The 20,376-nt window shown below is 44.0% G+C and overlaps 1 protein-coding gene across 1 annotated transcript in view; it reads left to right on the forward strand.

Moving 5' to 3' along the window:
- The first annotated feature begins 2,150 nt into the window (after positions 1 to 2,150).
- The window catches only part of LOC142012189 (albumin-like), a 29,296-nt gene continuing 11,070 nt past the window's right edge, over positions 2,151 to 20,376 (forward strand). The window contains exons 1-9 of the mRNA XM_074992044.1: positions 2,151 to 2,245; positions 3,604 to 3,664; positions 5,287 to 5,419; positions 7,834 to 8,048; positions 9,914 to 10,046; positions 11,736 to 11,833; positions 12,533 to 12,662; positions 15,223 to 15,437; positions 18,815 to 18,947. Of these exons, the coding sequence (XP_074848145.1) occupies positions 2,161 to 2,245; positions 3,604 to 3,664; positions 5,287 to 5,419; positions 7,834 to 8,048; positions 9,914 to 10,046; positions 11,736 to 11,833; positions 12,533 to 12,662; positions 15,223 to 15,437; positions 18,815 to 18,947 (1,203 nt within the window). The 5' untranslated portion in view covers positions 2,151 to 2,160. The remainder of the gene's footprint in view (positions 2,246 to 3,603; positions 3,665 to 5,286; positions 5,420 to 7,833; positions 8,049 to 9,913; positions 10,047 to 11,735; positions 11,834 to 12,532; positions 12,663 to 15,222; positions 15,438 to 18,814; positions 18,948 to 20,376) is intronic.

The raw sequence follows: 20,376 nt of genomic DNA on the forward strand, positions 1-20,376 counted from the left end.
GGCCTTGTCGAGGGCCGTCCGTCTTTCGGCAAGGGTGTTCTGCTGGTGGAGGGCCGCCGTGTAGGCTGCAACCTCTTCCTTGTGGTGGCTGTGTTGGATCCAGCGCACCAGTGGCCTCCGCGCAGCGGGGGCTGGTGCAGGCCCAGCTGGTGGGCTGCTGGGTCCTCCGGCCTGGATGGGGCTGGCGGGCCCTGGGCTCCTCATCCGGCTTCCCTGGCCCTCGGATGGTATTGTTGTTGAGAGAGAGATGGTGGGGGTAGAGGGGGAAGTCAGTACCAGATCCGGGACCTGGGTGGCATGGCCCCAGTCTCCCCAGCTGGTCACCCCCTCCACAGACCCATGGGATGGGCATGTGCCAGGGGAGGCCGCCATGTGGGCCTGCATGCACTCACTACGGCAGCCACTGGGGCATGATGCCGGAGCTAGGGTGCTATCCATGGTGGTCCACCCTAGCAATGGACTTGTGGGCTGGGGGGAGCTCAGCCATGAGGGGTTCCGGATGCAGCTCTGCTGCCTGGAGGAGGCCTCAGCATGGTCGGGGGTGCTCCATGGGAGAGGGAGCCGGGTGCTGCTCGCAGGCATGGGTGTGCCCTGGGCCCTGACCGGGTACGGGCTTTAGGGCTTCAGGGCCCGGGGCTGGGGCCCAGGTGTCCCCCTCCCTGCACTGTTCTTTTCCACTGTGCGCACTTTCCCGAGGTGGGCTCGTACATGTCAGGTGATGCCCAACTGGAGGGCACCTGGCTGCTGGCAGTGGAGAGCACCGCAATGACAAGAGACCCGTCTGTGGACCCCCTATCAGATAGGACGTCTACGGTGGTGGGTCCTTCGTGCCCCTCCTCCAGTGCAGCAGGGGGCTCAGTTGCAGCTGTCACCATGGTGATGTGGGGTGGAGAGGCATCATCTGCAGCCAGGAGGTCCTGCAGCTCCCCGTAGAAGGGGCAGCTGGTGGGAGCAGGGCCAGATCTGCGGGCACTGTCCCAGGCCCACATGTACCCCTGTCGTACCTCCTTCACTTTGCACCACTCTTGTTCTGGTGTCCGGAGGGGGTGGCCATGGGCAGCCAGGCCCTGGGCTAGGCGGGCGAAGGCTGGTGTCCCGGAGGACATCCTCGTCATGCCAGAGCCCCAGGAGGTCCTGAAGCTCTGGTTAGTCCAGGAGGGGGCCCTTCGTTTTGGAGCCCAGTCGGGGTCCTGGCTCCCCTTTCCCGGGTTCCTGGGGCTCCCCTGGGCGGTGTGGGATACTGGGCGGCTGGCCATCCCTGCGGGTCGGGACTTGCTGGGTGCTGCGGAGCCTCGGGGGAGTGTGGCAGGCAGCTCTGCACATGTTGCCTGTCTCACACTCCCAGCTTCCTGCCATGGGGTCTCTGGGTCCTTGCAGCTTTAAAGGCTGCAAGGACCTGGGGACCATAAAGGCTCGCTGAGGGTGTCTAGAGCAGCCCTGCTCTCCAGCAGGCTGCCTCCATGGAGGACTGCTTCTTCTGGAAGAAGCATTTCAGGAACATCTACACATGCCTTCTCCAGGAAGAATCTTCATCCCATTTTGTAATCTTGAAATGTAATTTCAAGAATTTCATCCCATTTTGTAATCTTCCAGAAGAAGGTCCTCCTCCTGATTGTGGAACAGAATACAGAATCCAGAAGAGGGGGCACCTTCTTCTGGAAGAAACCCAAAAGAGCATCTTACATGTGTAGAAGCTCCGCAAATCTTCCAGAAGAAGGCACCGTTCTTCTGGAAGATCTTGCCTGTGTAGAAACGGCCCATTTGTCCAGGTCACTTTTCTATAAATATTGGCAAAGAAAATGTATTGTTATGGGATTAAGCTAAACGATATATTAATAAGAGCCCTTGAATCACTTATGTAATTTGATAAAGTAATTCACCCTAATCATTATCTGTCTGGGTACTGGAGTGTTAATGAATTTACATGGTGTTCAGAACCAAAAGTTCCCAGACATAGACTTCATAAGCATACAATTTCATCCCATTTTGTAATCTTCTTCAGGCTAAATGGAAAGTGTCTAGCATGAGGTTAATCTTTTACAGACATCAACTGCGAAGAGTATATTAATCAATGCTCTTTCCATCAGTCTTTTTACCATTCCTGAATAATTCATCCCCACAAAATAACTCTCCCAATAAAAATAATAAATGCTAGCAACGATGAAGCAGCTAACATTCATTTCTTTTATTTTCCTCTTCAGTTTTGCTACATCCAGTGATCTGAAAGGATCTACTAGCGATGCAGGTAAGAAAGATTTATGTTAGCTACTTGCTGTCAAGCTCTTTGCTAACTTTATATTTTAAAATTATTTTGGTGTTTGGTAGAAATACAAGATCAGTTATGAAACTGCAAAAGTAGGGTGTGATCCAAAAATCAATGGAAATTAATGAAACTACCACTGACATCATTTGACTCACACCCCAAAAAGGGAATGCAGAAATCACAAACTTAGACAGGCCTGAAGGCTCTTCCAGATAATGACTCCAGTGATTACATTTCATTTACTGAAAGTCTGTCTTGCTTCACTTAGTTATTTTTCAGTGATTAAAAAACCAAAATGAATAGGTGTTATTATTACAGAATAGCTGCTATGTTCCAGATGGAGATGCATGAAGCACAGTAGTATATGACAGATTACTTTATGTACACACGTTGCAAAGATCCTTCATCTGAACAGAGCTGCATAATCATAAGATATATTTTCTACAGGCAGGTCAAACTGATTTTTATAAGCCCCTTCCACTCGCAGAAGACACTGGTGATTTGCATAGAGTGGAACAAGAATCCAAACTGAATTAGCTTTAAGTTTGAGCTTGCAAAGCAAAAACCCTTCCAACAGTTCCCCAAACCAAAATGTGTTGTCCTCAGCTCATCTTAGGTATTAATAGTACAGAGATTGTCATTGAAAGTCTCTACTTGCCAATAGTTAGTAGTATTTCAGATATAGGTCTACAAATATGGTCGACACTCGAAATTAGATTGGCATACCAATGTTGCTCAAGTGTGTGAAAAATCCACATCCCTGGGTGATGTAGCTGTTCTAACCTAAATCCTGGTGTAGACAGCACCAGGTCAATGGAAAAATAGTCATTTGATATAGCTATCACCTGCTGAGGAGGTGGATTTCCTATACAAATGGGTGAATGCATCCCATAGGCATAGGTTGTGTCTATGCTGAAGTATAGACACATGCATAGTAATTATTTCCTGTACTTGAAATAGGAACACATTTATTCAGTTAAATGCTAAGTGAGAAAAATGCCAACAGTGGGAACATTTATTTAGGATAGATTAGTACATGTAAACAGCCAGGGCAGCCAATGGTGAGCATAATAGATGGGCCAGATGAGATGAGATTGGCAAGAGGGAGAACACAGTGTTACCAGAAATGCAGGTTAAAAAGGGGCTGGATTTCTCAAGTGCTCAGCTTTGGCCTTTCTCCAATCCCGCTGAAATCTGTTGGGAAATTCCCATTGATTTCAAAAGTTAGGTTAATGCCGTACATGTTTGAAAACCCTGCCACAAATGTCCAGAGCACATTTGCTATGGGAGCACGCTTCTGTAATATAAGCCTCATTGTTCTCTTTTCCTTTTTCACTCAGAACACAAAAGTGAGATTGTTCACCGGTTCAATGATTTAAAGGAAGAACATTTTAAAGCTATGTAAGTGAACATTCGAGTTAAGTTCTGTAATGATCATCTTCTTTTTATTTTAGTTGCCCAAAAAAACCCTACCAACATAAATCAATAGAATACGTTAGACATATAAACAAAGAGACAAAGCCTGATAAATGTCCATTTAGCTAAGATACAGATAAAATTTGACTCCTGAAGCAGTCACTCTCCTGCATCTGATTGATGCTCAGGGATAAGCTGTAGTACCATTGTCTATCCTACTGGCAACACAATTAATACTACTACATCCAAAATTTAGCCAAAGTACCACAGTGACCCCCTATGGCCTAGCAGTAGTGTGTATGTGATTCCCTCCGGGTGACTGAAGAGCTGCGTCTACACGTGCCGGCTACTTCGAAGTAGCCGCGCCAACTTTGAAATAGCACCTGCCACGTCTACACGTGGCAAGCGCTATTTTGAAGTTGAAATCAACATAAGGTGGCGAGACATCGAAGTCACTATCCTCATGAGGAGATGGGAATAGCGCCCTACTTCGACGCTGAATGTCAAAGTAGGGCACGTGTAGCCGATCTGCGTCCTGCAACATTGAAATAGCGGGGTCCGCCATGGCGGCCATCAGCTGAGAGGTTGAGAGATGCTCTCTCCAGCCCCTGCGGGGCTCTATGGTCACTGTGGTCAGCAGCCCTTAGCCCAGGGCTTCTGGCTGCTGCTGCTGCAGCTGGGGATCCATGCTGCATGCACAGGGTCTGCAACCAGTTGTCGGCTCTGTGGATCTTGTGCTGTTTAGTGCAAGTGTGTCTGGGAGGAGCCCTTTAAGGGAGCGGCTTGCTGTTGAGTCCACCCTGTGACCCTGTCTGCAGCTGTTCCTGGCACCCTTATTTCGATGTGGGCCGCTTTGGTGTGTAGACGCTCCCCTGCAGAGCCTACTTCGACGTAGTGCTGCCCAACGTCGACGCTGAACGTCGACGGCACCAGACCTGGAGGACGTGTAGACGTTATTCATTGAAATAGCTTATTTCAATGTCACTACATCAAAATAAGCTATTTCGATGTAACATTCACGTGTAGACGTAGCTAAGGAGTCATAGTTGTAGATCAAAGGGACATTTGTTTTTTTGAGACAAGTCAGCTTTTAGGCCTGACAGAGCTAGCTGAAGATCTGATTATTTAACAATAACTGTTACTTCTTATAGCCCCACAGGAATGCTGACTACTAGTTTCAGGAAACACATAGAAGAAAAGTCTGAGACATTTATAATCTGTCATGGTTTTACTAGAGAAGTGTTAAGATAAACTACACATCAGAAAGAGGGGCAGGGAGAGCTACCGATTGGGAAACCACATGATCAGATTTCTGCAGTTTAAGTATCTGTTTTTTGACTGCACAATTTTTGCCCATAGCCATTTTTGCAATTGTGCATACAAATTTGTGTACATGGGTACAAAACTGCATAGAACATTTGTCCTTCACTAATCTTCCTGAGCCTACAGCAAACTTCTTGCCTGCCTTCTTCATTAAGTTGTTCTCTGCCTCGTTACCACAGATAACAGCAATGTCTCTAAATCCAGAAACAGGCTAGCAATTCAGGAAAGTTTTTTTTTTTTTAAAAAATACGTTTACATCTTTAAAAATATGCTTTGTGTTTCAGTTCCCTGATCACATTTTCTCAGTATCTCAGCATGTGCCCTCATGAAGAAATAGCAAAACAGGTGAAGAATGTCGTGGATATTGCGCACAAGTGTGTTGCCAATGAGCAGGACCCAGAGTGTTTGAAACCAGTGGTAGGCAAAGAGTCCATTGCTGTTGTGATTCTTCTCTGTTTACACTGCTAATACAATGTTGTGATAAAGCACTTAGTCACAGACTTTAACAGCAAACCAAAATTACTTACTAGTTTTTCACCCCCAAGGTTCTCAAGCTGACACTGCTACTGAGCTATATATATTTCATATGGTGCTTAATTCTTGTACATTTTAAGAGTTGGATTTCCAAAAACATCTAAATGACTTAGGAGCTTATGTTCCATTGATTTTCAATGGGATGGAGGTTCTTTAGTCTTTGCTCAGATTTTCAAAGGTGCTCAGGAGTCTGAAATGCACATAGGGACTTAGCTTGCCTTGGCATTTTAGAAATTCCCAGTAGTAGGCACCTGAACAAGTTAGGTCCTTTGTGCATATTCAGGTGCCTAAATAATTTTAAACCCATGGACCCTAGGCAACTTAGAAAATGTTTGCCCTAAGTGCATTAAATTTCCACAGCTGATGCCCAGTTAAGTCCATCCCAGTTTGAACATCTCTGAATTTTGAATGCTTTGAAATTTGGAACTAGACCTGATTTTTGCAACTTGGGCTCAGTCACATTTGCACTTAGGCAACATTCTAGTTGGGACGGTATTCTAGATGATTATAACAGGCAATTCAACTAACATGAATCCCCTGGCTTCATCTCAAAGGTTGCCCAATTGATATTTAACTATAGAAACAATAGTTCCTTCCCAAACTCACCCACTGATGTCAACAGGGCTACTTTCATAAAGAGGGTGACCATATCTCCCCCAGCCAAATATGGGACACAGGGGAATGGCTCCATCGTGGCCAGAACAGGACAGATGGTCACCCTATCTGGGAGTCAGGTGGTGGCTCCCCTGTGGGGGCTACCACCTTGGTAGGGTGCTGTGGGGGTAGGGGGGGGCAGCCGTGGCTTTCAGCTGCCCCCTGACTTGGAGCACCAGAAGAAGGGCTCATGCCCTGCCAGTGAAGCTCCCAGCTGCCACCAGGGAGCTGCATCAATCTGGCTCCCAGCTCCTGCTAGCTGAGGAAAGCCAGGCAGCAGCAGTGCCGCCACATGGGTTCAGCTCCTGGCTCCCTGCACCCAGGGGAAGCCAAGCAACAGCAGTGCCACCATGCGGGTTCAGATCCTGGCTCTCACCAGCTGGGGCAAGCTGAGTAGCAGCTGTGCCACTGCGTGGGTCTTGCTCCTGGATCTCCCCAGCCAGTGAGCCAGAACTGGAGGCTTCAACCTGCACTGTAAAATGTGGAATACGGGCCAATCAGCCCCTTTGGAAAAATAAATTGGGATGCCAGGCTAGTGCCCGAAATATGGGTCTGTCTTCCCAAAAAGGGACAGATGGTCACCCTATTCAAGGGGAGCTGGACATATTCTACAGCCTATTAAGTCAAACCTCCAGTGAATTTCGATCATCAAGCATTAAAACAATCATGGTAATAGAAATATGGGACCAGATTTTCAGGAGGTTTCAATGGGCTTAATTAAGTCAATGGAGCCATGCCATGAGATTCTGGCTCATGAATTCTAATTCTTTGCATATTACATGTGTAAGGAATGTAGCAGCAGGAACGCAATGCTGCTGAAGGCTGGGAGTAATGTGTCTCCCAGAGATCATTTGCATGGGAATGCAAAGGTGTGCATGGGTGATACCTTTCAGGCAAAGCCTAATGGGTAGCAAGTAAGCCATAAGATTTTGTCTATTATAAACACATTGTTGTAAAATCACAATTTATGCCGACAGTCAGTGTGGGAGTTGTGGGATCTCACCGATGCTCTGGGTTGTTGTGGGGGACAAGGCAGTTGCCATAGCTGCATAAGACATTGATTACACAGGGCTCCCTGGTTTAAAGCATTGTAAGGCAGGAGGGGAGGGATATTAGTTGGGTGTTTTGGGCTTGTGTATGCCTTGTCCATATGAGTATAAGCCTGGTTTGACTAGCCCTCCCTCCCTGCCTGTTGAAAGGTAGAGCTGGGTACTAGGGTTTTTATGAAACTCCACCCTGGAAGTATTAAAAGCTGAAATCACAGAGTGGCTTCTGAGGCCACACAGAGCTGAACTCACAGGGTTCTGCCTGAGGGCAATCCCCCAGCAGGTGCTGGTGGGTGGCTGGTAGGAGGAGCGGCGGACAGCATGACTAGTGGGCAGCCGGTAGGGGGAGAACTGCCTTACAGGCACCCAGCAAGTGGGGTGAGTTTGTCCCAGGCCACTGGGTGGGGGCTTGAGCTGGTTAGTTGTATCCTTGACAGGAACCCCCTGGGAGCTGAACCTGGCCCTTCTGGCAGGCTCCTGGCATTAATAGAAAGGTTGCACATGTATTTGCTAAACATCTAGAAGAGTGAAACTTTACATCAGACACTTCATAAAAAAACTTAACTCTGACCCCAGTCAACGTATTTCTCCCTGTAGCCTACTATTATTCTGGATGAGATGTGCAAAAAACATGAGAGTGCTGACGCATGTGGTCCAGTGGCTGACTGCTGTAACAAAACAGACCCTGGAAGAAATGAGTGCTTCCTGTCCTTCAAGAAGTCTGTTCCAGGGCTCATCCCTCCATATCACATTCCAGCACCTGAAGTATTGTGCCAACAATTCCAAGAAGCTAAAGGGTTGCACATGGAACAGTAAGAACGTTGATTTTATGAGATACTTTTACTTGTGGACAACGGTCGTACAGATTGGACCTCTCAAAACGGGCATTTTCTGGTCCGGCAACATGGGTGTTATTGGACCAGAGGATGTTAGTAGGGGAAGGCTGGCTGCATTGGGCAGGGGAGCCCAGAGGAGGCTTGTGTCCCAGGCCTTCGGTGTCAGGCTGCTGGAGCCAGTCTCCAAGGGGCTGGGGTTGTACCAGGTGCCTGCTGGGCCGGGCAGTGTCCAGCACCCCAGCCAGGGCTTGAGCCGATGCCATGCCAGCAGGCCAGCTGGGGCAGAGCAGGCATACACAGGGCCAGGGCCATGTCTGGCATCTGAAGAGCCAAGGCCATGACGGCAGCCCAGGAAGGGCCATGCTGGCAGCCCAGTGGCTGGAGCAAGTGCCCCCCAGGGCCAGGGCAATGTTCAGTACCCCAGCAAGGGCAGGAACTGGCCTCCACAGGACCGGGACTGTGTCTACACTGACAGCCCAGTTAGGGTAGCATCTGTGGAGCTGGGGCCATGTCTGGCAAGGGCTAGAGCTGACCTCTGTGACTGGCAGCCTGAGGTGCCTGGGCATGTGTCAGTCCAGCAGGGGTCAAGTTCCAGGCAGGAAGTAATGGATCAGGAAGAGACAGCAGACTGGGTGTCTGGAGCAGGGGACCTCCCTCTGTCTGGCAAATTACCTCGTTCAGGGCCAGTCAGGTCCCAGGGGGCCAGACGAGGGAGGTGCAACCTGTATTCACCATGTCCCTGTGCTTTCCGACCACACATGAGCATATTTTAGAAACACTGCTGAGTGTGGAAGCAGCTGCACACACCCACGTGTGAACGCTGGACTATGTCACTCGTGCAGCTTTTAGAATAAAACAGCTGGTCACAATTTTTGAGAACTTGAAATTTTAATGAAAAGTTCATGGCAGACAGTTACTAGGCTGGATTGAATTCTTTCTTCTTCAAAGCAATGTTTTTCAGAAAAAAAGAATCAGGAATTTTATTTTGATATCTTGATTTTTGGCAAAGGTTTTTTCCTTATTCTGGTTTCTGGATTTTTCCTCCCTCTTTACTTTTCCAATGTCTTTTCCTTCCTTCCTTTTTCCATTTTGTTACTGAAGAGAGACAGGAAAATGGTGAAATAAAGAAGGAGAGCAGAAAGGTGTAGCATCCTACTCCCCAAAAACCTTAATTTTGTTTGTTTGTTTCTATTTTAAAAAATCAGGGAATACTGAAAGTCTTGCCCTCAAAATAATAGACAACAAAAATTTGAGCAGTTTAAAACCTTAAGGCTATGTCTACAGAAGAAGCATCTGTTGACAAAAGTCACTGTCAGAAGGGACTTCCTGGCAAAACTTCTGTCGACAGATTGCGTCTACACATAAAAGCATATCAAAAGAGCAATCTGCTTTGTTGACCGAGAACAGCCAGACTGTTTGGCCCTCTCTCGACAGAATGGCTGACCAGAAGCTCTCCAAACAGGGCTGTCCAGTAAACTGGAAGTCCTGTCTGTCAACAAAAGGAGCCCCAAAGCGTCTACATGGCTGATTTACTGACAAAATGTTGACTAAGTACATTTTACGTGTGGACGCTCTGTGGGTTTTTTCGATAAAAGCGTGGTTTTGCCAGAAAAACCTTCTAGTGTAGCCATTGCCAGGGAGTTCACATGACCATCTCCACTACAATTGAGTACTTCCTTTGTGATGAGAACTCCATTCTTGGCACACGTATCCCTGATAGTTACTAAAGCTAGAACCGGTTTGTTTTAGTATAGAATTGTTTCATGCATGCTTTGCTTTGTATAGACTAGAAGCTATTTGTGGTTGGCAGTAACAAGTGTGATTTTGTATTTTCTTTTCAGTCGCCTGTACGAGATGTCAAGACGCCATCCTTTTCTGTATGGTCCCACAGTCCTTGCTCTGGCTCTTGAGATTGAGCATGCAGTTGAACACTGTTGCAAAGAGGCCAACAGTAGCGTTTGTTTGGAGGGAAAGGTATTCAGATTGTCAGTGTGAAAAATGAAACACAAATAGATATTAAAAAGTTGCCTTCTGATCTTAATTGTACTTATGTTTAATTTAACAAGTTTAACTTTAAGAGGACACTATCACACCTTTAATAAACATTTTCAAATAATTTTACATACATTTTTACAATAATCTTCAGAAATTTTAAAATTTAAATTTCTCTCTCTTTCTGCCCCACCCAACTTATTGTATCTTGATACACTAATCTATGGGGGTTTTTAAAAGCAGTATACACCAATGATAGACTCTTGGCATTGAAATTTATGAGATGTGAAATTGGCAGGGGCAGGAAGTGTTGATAAAATGATTTGAAAATAAGTTGTGGTTATGCTCAACATCATCTAATTGTCTGGCAAGTTTATTGTTTGAGACATTTGCATATAGCAGGTGGTGTCATGCAGCAAAATGCATATGTATAAGCACATCCCATTTTTGCACGTTTGCGCATGAAGTTGATCTTCGCCTGAATAAAATTTTGGATTTATATACTACCTGACCTCTCACTGAAAACTATCTGCTCATGAAAAGTCAGTATCTTACAGACAATCAGAGATGGTGGAAAAATTGCACATTTTGAAATTTCACGATACAAGCACATTTTTTCCCCATTGAAAATTTGGAAGAATTTTATCCCTTTTTCAAACTTCTTCTGTCAATCTACTATCATTATTGCTCTGATGTACTAAGTACGGACAATACACATTTCTTGTGGGGAAAATAATCACACGCTGATTGCCGGGGTCTAGACTAAGACAAGACAGCATGGAGTACGGGCGTGCAAAGCAGGAATAAGACACGCCTTCGGTTCAGACATGCAGGGGTAAGCAGTTGCTGCACCTCTTGCCCCAGGCAGACAATATGCAATTTTAACAACATGGGGATAAATGGGAAAGGTTTGGTTCCAAGTGCACACACTCTCTTGATTTGATACCATTATAGACCAGTAGCAGAGTATATTCATGGAAAAGTTAAAATCTAGCCATTAACTCACTTAGACTATGTCTACACTAGACTAAGAAAGTCAACTGCAGATATGCAGTTCTAGCTATGCCAATTGCATAGCTAGAATCGACATATCTGTGCTCGTCTAACTTGGCCATCCCTACTGGGGAAGGTTGATGGGAGAGTTTTTCCCGTCAACCTCCCTTACTCCTCCTGTATCATAAGGAGTACGGGGTTGATTGCGACCCGGGAGGTTGATTTTGCGCATGTCTCCTAGATGTGCAAAATCGAACTTCCAGGGTAGTACAGACCTGCCCTTAGTAATACTGCTTTCACTAGTACTCAGAACCAATGACTGACCATTCAGTCCTAATCACTTCAGCAGGGTGGTTCAGGTGGTACAGAGAGCAGCATGTAACCCTACAAGCACAGGGCTGTGTAGTTCCATCCAAATGAACTGAGCTATTGGCAGAGCAAGGTGCTCCTTACAGATGAGGTGGTTAGCAGAACTGGGGCATGCAATACACCAACATATAAAATAAAGGGCTGGAGTATTAATTGCTGAGGATTGCATAATGCACCGTGGGTTTACCTGGACTTTTAATTAATCAGGCAAAGGCTGTTTGTGTTTTTGAATTGATGCTTTCAGTGTTTTCTTTTCCAATCTCTCATTTATAATCACTTCATCTGACAATGTGCTTGTAATTATGCTAGCTCCCTTTGATACGAAAAAGGATCCACTTTGTCAGCAAAAGGAACACGTATGGTTGTGAAATCCTGAAGAAATATGGAGAAAGAACTTTCAAGAAAGAGTAAGTATCTGGCCACTGTTTTATTATAAAAATTGGTGGTTATTGTCAGACCTGAAAATAATCAATCAGAAATGAATCAGCAACTTGTTTGTATGTGGTGACTTTGATGCTCCTCCTTATAATAAACTTGGATTTACTGTTTGCAGAAGGAATTGGTAGCACTGACAGCCATATATCTTTACACGAAATTTCAAAATTTGAATGTCCATCCAAATAGAACTTGACACAAATCAACAAATACAAAATTAATTGACAGCTTGTAAATAAGAAATGTATCTTGCAACATTTTCTAATAATCAGAAATGAACATTTAGAATCTGAATAAATGTAAACTTAGCTATATAATCACTAGAATAAATGTGTATAGATAAAGTGTGTGCTCCTGGTTAGACAGGAGATGACCAATTTTGTGTAAAGGCTTTTTTGCCAATCAACTTGTTTTAATGGCTACCAGTCACTCAGACTTGCTCTTTCCTTCAGGGGCCAGAAAATGTGCAATTACAAAACAAGATTAAAATCACTGATTTAATTCAAGCTTTTCTGCTTGCTGATTAAAATCATGAGTAAAATAAATAATTTACTATTCTCTTATTTAAATAATCCATCATGATTTAGCGTAACCTCAATTGCAATGACTTCTAAGTTTAAAAATTAAAAGAGCTTTAAATCAGAAAAATGTCTGATTTCTCCCCTTGATAGGACTTTTGCAATACTTAGCCAAAAATTTCCAAAGGCTCCATTTGCAGAGATTCAGAAAATTGAAGAGGATATTTCACATGTTCACATGGAGTGCTGTGCTGGTGACATGATAGAATGTGCAGATGACAGGGTAAGTTCCATTGTTTTTGTTTAGTATTGTTTACTCACAATGCTCCACCTTTACACTCTTCGATTCTTGGCATCTCAGTGCTTAAAAAGTCATAGACGGATCCTCAGTTAATGTAAAGAGAACTATCTCCACTGATTTCATTGGCCCCAGTTTACACCAACTCTGGATCCAATAGTTACATCAAAAGAACATTCAAGTTGCAAAGTCAAGCATTCAAAAGTTAGGAAATGTCAGGAACATATTTACGTGGTTCACCTTAATTTGGCCCGCTTGTGTTTATGTGTTATAGTACAGTTTTTAATTGTGTGACAATTCCATGCAGTTTTTTTCCATGCCAATATTATTTTATACAGTTTTTTTTAAAAGCTTAGGAAATTACAAGCTGGGGTAAAACCCGGAATGTGGTCATGTGGCATCTTATTGCACTTGAACCTTTAGATTCACCCCACAGTCTGAGTTTTAGTTGTAGTATGGCATTAATCTCTATGTGGACCTGTACTAAAGTATGGGGGGCAGGGAATGGGACACATTGCCCCTGGGTTTCGTTGATATTTGTTGACAGTGGAGGAATGGAGAAACTCAGATTCTGGGTTCGATTTTGGGCATGAGAGAGGCATGTGTTCTTATGGGAACAAACTGTTCTGCCTGTTCGCTCCAAGCTTGACACCTTTTTCCTTGGCCCCTCCAACTTGCCCTTGCCCTGTGTTTACATGTCCACTGGCTTCTGGTCCCAGTCAGTCTAAAGGCCACTCCTCAGCCTTCTGTTCCAGCCTCTTGTCCAAAAAACGATCAGCTCAACCCTGCAGCCTCTGTAGTGGTCGTCGCTCCATTCCTGATCTCCCGCACCCATAGGCCTCTTTGTCCCAATGTACTTCTGCCAGCCCTCCTCCTCAAAAGCATAGGCCCCCTTTGTATTTGAATTAGTTTGACTGCTTCTCCCTCCACAGTTGCATGAGTGCAGACAGAACCTCCAGTAAGAGCACAGCACAGTCTCCTTGCTCTGAGCCCCACTCTGGTCTGCCACACACACTAGAGGGAAAGTTGGCTTCACCTCCATAAATCTGGGCTGAAGTGAGCATGCTTAGTTGCTGTATGGGGATGGCACAGGCATGATGAGTACAGACTCTTCAGGCCTTAAATATTTAAACTGTAGCAAGGTGCTGTTGAGCATGGGCAAGCCATAACCATTCATAGGTTTATAATTTTGCCAACTCCAGGCACAAGGATGGCAAAAGGCACAACCTTCATACAAAGGCCATGACTCCACCTTCCACCAGCTGTCAAGTCCCTCTATCAAAGCAGAGGGAAATGGAAACTTTCAAAAGAGGTCACCAGAATTCTTTTAGCCTGTGTTTCAGTGCAGATATCCCTAGTCTTGTTCTCATAAATTGATATATATTTTGGGCTGAAGTTTTCCAGATGCATACAGCATGAAGCAGGTGCCTGACATGGAAAATAGCCACCCAATAGTTAAAGTTCAGCAAAGTTATGAGCAACTGAAAATGGAGGAATGGAAAACATTAGTACAGCTTATTATTGTCTGCCCACCTGCCTCCTGTATAATGCAAGCAGTAGCAACGTCTTCTTAGCTCGCAGTGCTCTGGGAGGTTCTTGCAATTCATAAACAGAAAGCTCTTGCCTACCCCATGTATAAAATTCAGATTAAGGTGTGCACAGAGGGAGGGAGGATGCTAGCAGGTCAGGTGTTTGGGTAGAAGGTATTTGTTCATTATTTATTAGTCTATAATTATAAGTAGGCTCCAAGACTCAGCTTAACAAGCCTTATTCAAGTAGTGCCTTTAAAACTCAATGGGTAACACTCATGGGTAAGTATCAGAGGGGTAGCCGTGTTAGTCTGGATCTGTAACAGCAATGAAGGGTCCTGTGGCACCTTATAGATTAACAGAAACTCAAAACTTTTCTGTTAGTCTATAAGGTGCCACAGGACCCTTCATTGCTGTTACTCATGGGTAAGGACAGCAGACCTGGGTCAGGAATGTGTGGTAAACAACTATTTCACAATGCCCATGTATTTCAGAACAATGAACTGTTTTCAGACCCATAGGCAAACTGTGTCCCCCAAGCTGACTTTCTACTTTTGGGGGGTTAGTGCATATAGCAGCCCCTTGTAGAAGCCGAAGTCACTTGTGTTATAGAAAGAGATCAGGTGGTTGAAGAGGCAAAGTGGTAACTCCTTGCATCAAGGTGCATAATGACTTCTGCTTTCATTGGTAGTCCGTCCACCCCTTCTAGATATCTAATGACAAAGGAAGGGACAACATCTCTCCCTACTTGGCCAGGAAGCAGTTTCAGGCTGTCATGGCTCCAGCCAGTTTTCAACAGGTGGGAGTGCCTAAGGCTGGAAATCCATTAGCTCTAGGTAGAAAGCAGTCTAGCTGAGTAAAATTATAGCCGCCTAGAGAGTTTCTATTTCCTTAGCAAATCGGCAACACTGGCTCTGACTTTGGCCTCAAAACTGTGAAAAGAAAAAAACTGAGAAACTAAAAATAAGTAGTTGCGTACAAAACCCTTTTAACTGACCTAATCATTCCTTTGGCAGGCAGAGGTGGTGAACTATATCTGTTCTAAACAAGATATCTTCTCCAGTAAAATAAAAGATTGTTGTGAGAAGCCAGTGGTGGAAAGAAGTGAGTGTGTTCCTAGGGCGCCGTTTGATGACAAGCCTGAAGGTTTGCCCTCGATAGCTGAGAAGTACGGGCAAGACCAAGAGATGTGCAAGCACTTCACAGAAGAGCCAAATGCCTTCATGAAAGAGTATGTATGGCAAAATGCCACATGTTCTTATGTCTAGCATTAGCTTTTCACATTTGTACGTACACAGTAGGACTGATTAAAATATAATTTATGATTTATAATCTGGAATAAAGCTAAGGGCCAGAAGTCCTGCTGGTGACTTTTCTGAATTCTGTCATTTTACACCACCTGAGGATCTGTCCTGCAGGGTATTGTGGTCAAGTCTATAATGGAGAGATTAGTTTATTTGATCCTTTGCGTCGCTGACTTTTTAGTTTCTTGAAGTTCTATCCACTTTCCTCTGTTGTAATTCCCATATTTTGTGATACATGGTATCCACTATCTTCCCTTTGAAGATGAAATACAGCCTTTCTTCAGTTAGCCGGTGGGGTAAGATTCTTTTTCATGCAGGAGTTCCATGTCCTTAATTTGTAATATCTGACTTACACAAAGTTTCTTGTCCCTTCGCCATCAGTCATGCTGACAGACTGTTCTTGGCATTCAAAAATATATATTCTATTAGTCAGATTGCTGCTCCATCATCTATGCACAGGAGAACTATAGCCAAACAGGAAAAAATTGTAACACCTTTCATTAATTATAACTAAGGAAGACACATTGGTTCCTTTTCCAGCTCTGCTCTCCTAAGGATGCATTATTCTTAGATGACTATTTTCACCGTAATCCCACTTAAAACAGATGTAAATTGGGAACAGCTCAATGGAAGCCAATATCAGTGTGCAAAAACTGGTAGAAGGTAAAAACTCCAGTTAGTATGTGGGAATCTTACCAGGCTGTACGTGACAGCAGATTTTTTTTTTTGGCCTTATCCTAAAAACCGGGTTGTTTGTTCAGTGTCTCAAAACTATCTATTTCCAGGGCTGTTTGTGGTTTTGGCCCATGACTATTAGCTCTTATTCTCTCTGGGCAACTTATCTCACATACTGGCACTCTCTTAGCTGATCTTCCCTCTGCTTTTCTATGCTGGAGGCTGACTGCATCATACTGTTGCACTGCATAGCTCATCTGCTCTTGTCTGACCCACAGCCCAGCTCAGTATTTTCATTTTGGCAGTGTGAAGTTGTCCTCTCTTCCTCCTTGTCTAGCATTCTTGCCCATTTGTCATGGCAGGCCTGACAATGAACTTATAAGCTTTCCTCTTTTGTTTGCTTTCCTGAAATAATATGCTGAGAATCCCTGTCAACTCCATCCCTTTACACCAAATCCTGTCAGTGCAGCTCTTAACACTCACATTCCCATCACAGCTCAGCACTGAACCAAGGTATTTAAATTGTTGTACAAACTAATTCTGTAACATTTAATTCTATTGGTGTCTCCTGGTCTATTGACAAACCCTCACGTGTATTTCATCTTTTGTTGGGTGATCCATAAGCACTTCTCTTCTGATGCAGCTCTCTGTGGTTTTAGGTCTGTTTCTGCTTATCTTCTCAGAACAGTATCACGTCACTAGTCAGAGACTCATGAGTTTCTGCCAGATGGTGTCTACAGCATTGTAACCATAAAAATTCTCTAGAAACTCAGTCAGAGATTTCTTTAAACACAAACACTAAGTGCCATTCCTCGCATTTCTCCCTATAAATTTCTGCAATAGTGAGGTTGAAAAACTACATCCACCATTGACCTTACTGGCATGAACTTGAAAGGTCAGTGCTCTAGCTCCTCCAAATAACTTTTTCCATCCATTTCTTCCTATGACTCACTAACTTCATTCAAAACAAAAAAGCAGTTGAGTAGCACTTTAAAGACTAATACAATAATTTATTAGATGGTGAGCTTTCATGGGGCAGACCCACTTCTTCAGATCATAGCCATACCAGAACAGACTCAATATTTGAGGCACAGAGAACCAAAAAAGTAATCAAGGTTGACAATTCAGAAAAAAATTATCAAGGTGAGCAAATCAGAGCGTAGAGGGGCAGAAGGGTGACTCCCTCCCCCATTCTGCCCCTCTACTCTCTGATTTGCTCACCTTGATAATTTTTTTCTGAATGTCAACCTTGATTACTTTTTTGGTTCTCTGTGCCTCAAATATTGAGTCTGTTCTGGTATGGCTATGATCTGAAGAAGTGGGTCTGCCCCATGAAAGCTCACCTAATAAATTATTTTGTTCGTCTTTAAAGTGCTACTTGACTGCTTTTTTGTTTTGATAGTATACAGACTAGCATGGCTTTCGCTCTGTTACTACTCTAACTTGATTCAGTAATTACTACATTTGTGCATGTCTTGATGATAATTGTATGTGAGAAGAGGGACTAAATATGCTTTTCCATTGAAGAATTTTTCCAGTCCAGAGAATTATGCTGGAGAAGATCAAATTGTTACTCCACCTAGTTCCATTTCCGTCCCATCTTTTAATCCTATTTAGTGCTCAGTCTGCACCTTGATAATAGGTGTTGTGAAGCTGTTGCTCATGTATACTTCCCCTCCAGGGATTTCTTTGCATTCTCTTCATTGAGCAGTTTCTCCTGAATCTACTGCAACTGCCTAAGGATTTCATCACCTTCTCCCAGAGCTCTTCCTTCGATTTCAGATGTCAATTCTAGCTACAGCATTTGTGTAGTTAGAATTGGCATATTGGAATTAACTTATTTCCCTAAAGAAGACCTATCTTCATCTTTCACAGCTCCCAAAGCCTCTGGGATTCTTTGCTTAAATCTTGGTTAGTCTGCAACTTAATTTCTCCTCTTCCTTAAATGATGCCTCACTCTGGGCCAAAAATGTCTAAAAGGACAAGGTCTAGTGTTCTACACAGCAGATTTTATCATCTGTCTAGGCACTTAAGTGGCCAGCTCCTACCATGAGCACAGCAAAAAGATATAGCATATGATAGGGTAAGTCCATGCTAGGGAAATAAGTTGATTTCAGATTCATAATTCTAGCTATAGCATTTGCGTCGCTAGAATTGGCATACTGGAATCGACTTATTTCCCTAGGGAATACCTACCCTCTCTAGTCTTGTTTTGACACCCCCCCTGACTCCACATGGTAACGTGGAATACAGGGGCTGATGGCTGAGCCCAGAGAGATTGATTTTTTTCCACATCTTCACCAGAATCGAACTCCTGAAGATACACTGCCATTGCATTGCCCTTCTGGTAAGTATAGACAAACCCTTAGAATGGTGACCCCTTCTCTAGCTGATTTAATGCCTTATAAAGTTATGCCATAGGAATTCTGCCCTGGAAAATTACAGTTCAACAAAAACTGGTAGAAGAAAAGGCTAATGGCTAAGAGAGTCTACTGAGAAGACAGCTCAAATCTTTGTTCACCACTGAGCAGCAAACATTGATTGACAAATAACATGGTAATTAGTGCTGACAGAGAACCTGGGACTACTACATTTTTAATCTCTAATGCTGGCAGTTTTCATGTTACAGATTTCTTTATGAGTATTCAAGAAGGCATCAAGACTTCTCTTCCCAAATGCTTTTGCGAAATGGGAAGACATTCCAATCCACCCTGACGGAGTGCTGCAAGAAAGAGACAGCTTCTGAATGTTACAATCATGCAGTAAGTTCTGCTGTTCATCACACATATTAGGAAAAAATTAGAATGTTTTAGTGATGAAGTCTAATGAACTGATTATGACCAAAGGGATTTCACTGGATAGGGATTTATTGGGCGTTAATAAATGGAGATTAGCTGGGATTCACAGACTAGAGGGTGCAGCATTTCTGTATTTGTCATTTATGACAAGGACCTATGGTTTCCTGGAATGAATGAACAAACTACCAGTTGGACATGAGGTACCCCTAGCCCATGTAAAATAACTGAGATCATTAAGTTAAATTTCTAAGGGACATGTACACATATTGAAAAAGCAACCTGACAGAGGCATCTTACATGTTCACTTCTGCAGAGGGGCTAAAGATTCTGTGAACACAGGGAATGGGTAGCACCGGTATTCCAGAAACGGTCCCTCAAACTGAGTGTTACGGCAAATTAGTGGAATAGCCTGTGTTACCATTAATTTTTGTTGTTCTCTTCTTATACATTGAACCGTGTCCAAAATGAAAAGCTCTGTAACTTTTCTTAGCACTAAATCAGTTGTAATAGAGAAAAAAATACCCTCAGAACAACTGTTTTGTTTTTATTTTTCCAAAACGTGAATGGATAGATCTGAATTCAGTTTAAAAATCCTGAGCTACCAGACTATGAATAAGGGCAGCATTGGAAGTGTCTGCCATGAGGATCAGGACCACACTGTTCTAGGCCTTGCAGAAATGAACACAAAGAGCTGACCATCATTAAGTGAGCCAGTCGAGACATAATGCAAGTGGGTCTGTTAGAAGGTGACAATGAACTTATGCAAGTTGTACAGAGCTATCAGATCCAATTGCTAGAAGGTGAAGCTAGAACAATTTCAACTGAAAGTAAGTTGCAATTTTTGCAAAGAGAATAATTAGTTATTGGAAGAACTTAGCGTGATGGGTTCAGACACAGAGATCCCCTTGAAACTGTCACTCAGTGTTCTGAAATACCTCTGAGTCTGCCTGCCTGCCCTCTGAGGTGCCCCACATCCTGTCCTTCTGAGCCAGGACCTCCAGTTTCCTCCAGTGACAGCACAGAGTTGGGTCACAGCCCACAGCAGCGTAACAGAGAAAGTGAGACCAGCTCAATTCTGGGAAGGCTAGCCAACACAAAGGAGCCTGGTGCACAGCCCCAATGGGACTAGAAGCTCAGATACATACACCTTACTGTGCATAAAGTTTTACAGAAAGCAAGCACATAACGTTTGCCCCTTTATCAATGAAAGAGAGAGAGGTGCACAGCTACTGTCCCCCACCACCACCCCAACCAGGTAATTATTCACCTCCCAAGTTGGGCCTGATCCTTCTTCATGTTCAGTTCCAGTTGGTTGAAGCAGACATCTTAGATGGTAAACGAGGGTGTGCTGCAGTCTGGCCATAGCCTGTTTGATTTCAAACGTTTAACACAT

This window comes from Carettochelys insculpta, chromosome 4, assembly GCF_033958435.1.
Source record: "Carettochelys insculpta isolate YL-2023 chromosome 4, ASM3395843v1, whole genome shotgun sequence".
NCBI classification, from domain to species: Eukaryota; Metazoa; Chordata; order Testudines; family Carettochelyidae; genus Carettochelys; species Carettochelys insculpta.